The sequence below is a fragment of the Lactuca serriola genome, chromosome 5, assembly GCF_051521515.1.
Source record: "Lactuca serriola cultivar US96UC23 chromosome 5, Lser_US96UC23_V15, whole genome shotgun sequence".
Taxonomy (NCBI): Eukaryota; Viridiplantae; Streptophyta; class Magnoliopsida; order Asterales; family Asteraceae; genus Lactuca; species Lactuca serriola.
The window spans coordinates 336,702,216-336,709,083 of NC_136412.1; the positions used below are offsets into that span (position 1 = coordinate 336,702,216).

The 6,868-nt window shown below is 40.5% G+C and overlaps 1 protein-coding gene across 1 annotated transcript; it reads left to right on the plus strand.

Annotated features, from left to right (window-relative positions):
* Positions 1–5,694: 5,694 nt before the first annotated feature.
* LOC145051020 (uncharacterized) lies at positions 5,695–6,363 on the plus strand. Its single transcript, XM_078999175.1, has one exon. It carries the CDS (start codon positions 5,695–5,697, stop codon positions 6,361–6,363), a length of 669 nt encoding a protein of 222 aa, XP_078855301.1.
* Positions 6,364–6,868: the final 505 nt, after the last annotated feature.

Here is a 6,868-nt window from a genome sequence, read left to right on the forward strand (position 1 = left end):
ACATGCCCCTAGATCTAGGGTGCGAATCCCCAAATGTACATCTCCACCTTCTTCGATTTTAGGTTTACCATACCTGGGCACAAGGCTGACAAATCACCGAACCTGGCCGTGTAAGCAACTAGGTCCGATCCGGTCATCCTTAGGTTCCATAACTCATGCTCTAACTTTTGGATTTAGCCCCTCGGGCAGTATTCTTACAACATCAAGATTTTGAGATCTTCCCAGCTCATGGCATTAGCAATTGGGAGGGATAGGGCTTTTACATGGCCCTTCCACCAGGTGAGGGCTTGGCCAGAGAATGTGTAAGCGGTGAACTTGACTTTGCTGGTCTTCGGGCGTGCATAGATCTCGAAGACCGTTTCAGTCTTCTCAAACCATTGCATATTTGCAATGAATCCTCCTACCCCGTTGAAAGTCTTTGGCTTCATATTCGAAAATTCCTTTTATGTGCATTCTTTGATATGACCTTGGCCAGTGCAATGATTCTAGTGGTTGGTATTGCTTCCAGCTCCACCAGCTCCGTTAGTGTTTATTTGCGTAAGAGAAGCTGCTACCGTTGTAGTGATAACAACTTGTACCATGATGAGATCATATTATGGAGGAGGTGACGGTGGCGTAGGTGTTGCGTTATTGACACGACGTGCAGATCTGTGAGGCGGGATAGTGTTGCCAAAGAAGTCCCAATGAAGATAATAAGTATTTTATGATTGAAAGTCGCGTGTTAATGAGTTAGCTATTTTACACGTTTCATGAATTGGATTTGACCGAAACAAGGTTTTGAGTTTGATTCATAATGAGAGTTTATATATTAATAGATTAACTTATGAATTGGAGTGATAATCAAGAAATTTTACACGCAACGCAAATGCGTTAGTGTGTGTATATATATATATATATCATGGATACATCAAAAATGTTGGAAAAATTTGACCTTATCTAAAGTTCTACAGTACAGAAAGTTAATACTAGAATCTATACGAAGACCTAAATTATATCCACTAGACAAAGTATAGTAGACTCTACTTGCAAGGGGAATTGTTGCGATTGGTACTTGATTCAGCCCTGGCTTCAGCCAACTGCTGTTCCGCTTCCCATACACGTCTTTGCGGTGCCACCTGGTTCTGACGAGGATCCTTGGTCTCAGATCGACAGGCATACAACTCCACCTGTAAGGCATCATTACGAGACTTTTCAAAGTCCCGGTACTCGGTTAGATGACAAAGACGAACTTTGTATACTCTAGACTTAGCATGGATCTCCCTGACTTCAGTTTGAGTTGCAGTTAGCTCTCTCTGCCAAGCTTCATTTTGATTTATGGCTCAACCATGAGCTAATCCTAACTGTCGGACGCGAACTGTGTTGACTCTGGTGTTCGCATCATTCTCCTCGGTTCGTTGGATAGTTACCCTTCCTAGCTCATCATTGCGGGCAATTCGGCGAACCAATACAGGAAGGATTCTGTCTACTAGGCCTCGCTTGCTCAGATTGTAGAAGCTCTGGTCTCCATGGTACGGAGGGGATTGACCTTGTTCGTTGCTCCAATTATTCAGGTTTACTGCCCACAGAGGTGTTGGGCCCTGAAATCCTGAACGAGGATTAGGATTTTGGATCGGAGTTACTAAGGGTAAGTTATTGGTTTTAGGGGCGGAGTCTTCGTGCATTTCTTCCTTGAATTCTTCTTCCGGATCATACTCTATCCCTCATCCACTGTCTTGGTTCGGGTAGTAGGGATCCCCTGGTAGATGGAATCCGACCATTGCATCTGTACGAGAATAAGGATATAAGAATTGTCTAGAACTAAGGCACATAAGCTTGAACATCAAAGTTAAACTATTGTATGCATAAAATACTCCTATAGTATTCTACATGCTATGTTTGATTCTAAGGTTTATAAGTTTGGTAAGTTTTAGACTTGTTGCCCACTGTAGCTATCCCCTGGCATATGTTGGTCGGCTCTTGGAAAAATATAGTTGATTAGGCTATATTCATCCCAGTCCTGATTACATATTCCAAGGCATACTTGCATTGCACAACTCATCTATAATACTTCTATATTGTTTTCATTATGATACTGACCCTATTATCTAATGCATGCATATATACTTTTGTGAAAGATTTATTTTAAAAAGTTTAACTCTTAGTCAGAGTGTTTTTCCCAGTTGTGTTTATAGTTGTATATCAAAAATGGTTTTGATATACTTAGTTCACTATAAACAATGCTCTTATACCAATTTGTCACACCCCCAAAGCCAGAGCTGCGGAAACGTTCGGGGGCGGAGGACGTCATGTACAGTATCATAATAATTGAATAGTAAAGAAGGTTCACACAACCATCATATACATAATTGAAAAGTTTACATGATTGTAGTATTACATGTTTGCAAAAGTCAATTAAAATATGATGTCCAAAAGATTAAACTAACGCCTGAGCGTAAGTCTTCAAAAGCAGTTGCTAACCTTATTTAGCAATTTCCTGAAAATACAAGTTATTTCAAAGAAAAAGTGTCAACATTTAAGTTGGTGAGTTCAAAAGCTGTTATTTGTGTAGATGAATGTCATTTGAAAAGTCCGCATTTGTTTCCACAAAATCCGATATTTTCTTAAGAATGATGTTGTAAATCGTTATTGTACAAAATCAATGTATTTGAACCAGGAAAAGCCTATATTTTCATAAAAATGAGGTGTAGTCTTATATGAACCAAGGCCATGAATGTAAGTAAATATGCCATACTTAAACCGAGAATGTATAGTTTTATTATTAAAATAATAAAATAACTAATGATGTGTTTAAATCCGATCCTGAACGTGAGAATAATATCCTACTATGATTACTTAATACAAACTAGTTATATAAAAGCAATCATAAAGATACTATTCCATGGCGATGTTCGAGAAGTCTATTACTATGTGCATGAGTCATCGTTTCTGTGTGTGTGTCTCTCATAACCATACTAGACGGTAGTACCAATGTTGACATGTGTTACCCCTTGGACTGTAGCTAATAGTCAGGGTGCAGAGTCGTCAGCCCCGTATAGATCTATACACAAATTCATGCTCTCCCTCCAGGAGACTCTGGTTATAGATGAGGGCTTTCTTTGATACTAAGCAAAGCCATATGTCTCACATGATTGCTAACAACGAGTTCATGAGTAATATGTTGAAAACTCTTTTGTATGAAATGATTTCCTTTTCTACCGTGTTAACAAATGCATACTAATGAGTTGAATTTTCTTGTAAAAGCATAATGTTATAGTTGAAATGGTTACCCATGTTTATGATATGTTATATGAACATATAAATGAAATATAGTTATATATATATATATATATATATATATATATATATATATATATATATATATATATATATATATATATATTATAGAAACATGTTTTATTCCACAAGAGCAAAATGGTATCGTGAGATGTTTTGCATGCTACTGTTTTTGTATGATAGTTATAAATCCCATATGATTGATTATATAATGAAAAGTATAGCAAAAGATTGATGTTTTTCACACGATTTTTACAGTGTGTTTACTTGTATTCCCCCTAAAAGTACTTAAAAGCAGTTAAAAACGTATTTAAAGTGTGTATGTAGGGGTATGAACTCACATGGTAGAGGTAACGATTTGATGAAAACGATACTTTGCTCGGGCAGCACTTCGATCGGAAAGAATTCGATTTATCGGAAATCTCGGGGCTTCGAACTTCTGTTAGAGCTTAGATATGAAACTAAGATTTCGGGATAGTCTCGAGAGGGTAGAAGTCTGAAATTTGGTAGAGAAAGTTGAGAATTAGCAACCAAAACCCGGAGCCTTCACATCCTTTTTATAGGGGTGGAAGAGGCCTCGAACGCGGGGCTTTCTCTCGTACGTAGTGCGTTCCGGAGCCTAGTGCGTCACTACTTACCAACCTCAAATTGGATGGCGATGGGACTCGTTCTGATCAGCGAACGCGCGGCGTTCCTTAGGGAATGCTGGGCGTTCCCTTCGGACCAGCCTCGAGATGTGTGCCTAGTTCTTTGAAATTCCGTAACTTTCGCGTACGAGCTCCAATTTCGACGTTCTTTATATCCACGCGTAGGTGAGAAAATGCTCTACAACTCTCATTTAGACTTTGTCGGCTAACTCTTACTTTATTTTTAATAGTATATTTTTAACAGGTCGGGACTGGAAAAGTCCGTTAAAAATCCATAACTTCTTCATCCGATGCCCGTTTTCGTCAGTCTTTTTGCCATTGTATTAACATTTACGATATCTTCGATTCTCGTTTAGGTCGCGTTGGCTAAAAGTTTCTTGATCTCTATTTTGAGTTTTTAGCTGTCTACCGCTATGTCCGAAACTTTGAAAAAATCATAACTTCCTCATATGAAGTCAAATTTGGGTGTTTTTTTATGTATGTTTACGGTTTTGGGATATCTACAAATTTCGTTAAGATACCTAAGTTTAAAGAGCATATTATTGGAATTTCGCATTTTCTGCTTAGTCGTGTTTTACTGGTATTGTTGCGAATCTTCGATTGGTCATAACTTCTTCGTTATAACTCGGATTTTAGTGTTCCTTATATTTTTGGAAACCATGTTACGATATCTACCACTTAGTACATCACAATTATGGTTACTGAACAAATTTATTTTTGACCTAATTTTTTTGCTGGTGTTACACCTTAGTTTGAGCGATTCGGGCACACTCTCAGGTGTGTCTGAACTCAAGCTGAGGACTTGGTATAAAATTTTTCAAAAGAAAACCATTTTTATAAAAAGGATTTTGAAATGAAAAAAGGGTGTTGTGCATGCAATCAGACGAGCTCAAGTTAGTTCTCCAAATTACCCATACATGTTTGTTATGATATGATATGATTATGAGAACTACATGCTAGATTAAGGCTAAGGATCTAGTAAGGATTCCTTGTATGCCTGTTGTATGTGTATAAGAACTACATGCTAGATTAGGGCTAAGGATCTAGGAATGATGCCTTGTATGCCTACTGTATGAGCTTATTGAACTGTGTGCTAGTACTGATTAGTCAGCGATATGATAACCTGATTAGGATATGCTTGGTTTTGTTTACTTAATGCTCGAATGTTGCTTGCTTTGTGCTTTTAGAAGCTCTAGTTATCTTTAACTAACGGGTAAATGAATATGTTAAGTTACATATTACAAGGACTAAATAATTTCAGAAGGTTAGGTTTAGCCTTATTTCGCAGCTCTCATTTTCGTCTGACCGTTGTAGGGAGAGACCTCTCATTCAAAGAATTATCTGGTCTTAGTAATATGTAATGGTATTTGCGAGCTAGTTAGGGAAAGGTAGCAGGGACTTCTTATGTAGTTGATGGTGGAGAGTGGGATGGAGATTACCCTAGGGCAAGCCTAGGATGAGATTAGCGCGGAATGCAGTAGTGGTGAAAGGGACTTGGTGGAGTCAAGGCAGTTCTTGAGGAAAGTACAGATAGATGTGGAAGGTAGTATGGGCCCGTACTACTGAAAGTAGAGGCTCCATACTCAAATCAAGGAAGGCTGAGATGAACCCATGCAACTTGTAGTATGAGAGATCCCTCAAGTTATGATGAGTATTCTGATGATTTTTATGGTGTATTTTCAGTATGGTGACGCTACGTACTAGACTAGTTGGCAGTTCTGGCGTCGGCGACGTATCAGGCTCGGGCTCTGGAGCCGGGTAGGTTAACGATCAGATGAGGGAGTTCATCTCAGTTGATATTACACGCAATATCATTGATCAGACTCTTGTAATATTCGACACGGTCAAGGAGGGCATCTTGGAGATTCTTGATGAGAGGCTGGGTGCATTCTGTACCAAGATAGGGGCACGCACGATGACATTTATGGAGTTCCGAGCTTGTGGAGCTCCAGGATACCATGGGGCTAGGAACCCCATTTCTAGCAGCAGGTGGTTGGCTGATGTCACTAATGCCTTTCACACCAGCCGTTGTCCCAAGGGGGACAAGCTCCGACTTTTTTCCTGCCTTCTAAAGGACAGGGTGCGTGATTGGTGGGAGGATGTTGGAGATGCTATTGGTGATGTTGCCCTTGACGCTATGACCTGGAGTGACTTCACAACCAGGTTTAGGTCTGAGTTCGCACCTGTGATTGAGGTGCAACAGCTTGCGTGGGAGTTCCAGGATCTCCAGCAGACGAATGAGACAGTGACTGAGATCACCTCCACATTCAGGGAGAGGGCCCTTCTCGTTCCGCAGTATGTGGTGGACTGCGAGATGAAAAAGGCCCGATACCATGAAATGCTGCAGAGCGATATCCGACAGTTTTTTAGCCGCTCCAGCTTCAAGACGTTGGAGGATATGATAGCGAGGGCTCGGGATAGGGAGCTGGATTTGGAGATGTAAAAGAAGAGGAAACTAGAGGGTGTTTAGACTGGGAGCTCGGGCAAAAAGCCCAAGATATCAGATCACCGATCGAGGAGCCATCAGGTCCCCAACTGTTGTGGAAAGTGCGACAATATGCACGAGGGGGATGCAGGGCGGGTAGTTCGGGCTGTTTTAAGTGTGGCCGAACTGGTCATGTCAGCAGGGACTGTACTGCTACCACCACCACCACCACAATATCTAATCTGATTTGCTTCCAGTTCAATCAGAGGGGCCACAAGAGGTTCCATTGCCCGAGTTTAGCAGCAGTAGGACAGGTTGCAACACCTGCTCTTACTACACTAAGGATTACCAATGGACGTCAGGGCCGGACAGAGGCACCTACGGTGAGGAGCAAGGCTTTTCATCTGACTGCGGAGGAGGCACGTGCAGATCCCGATGTTGTGGGTATGTATAATCTCCTTATCTCTTTATTTACATTGATTATTGCTTATGTTTATGTGTTTTATTATATGATCGTTCCTTG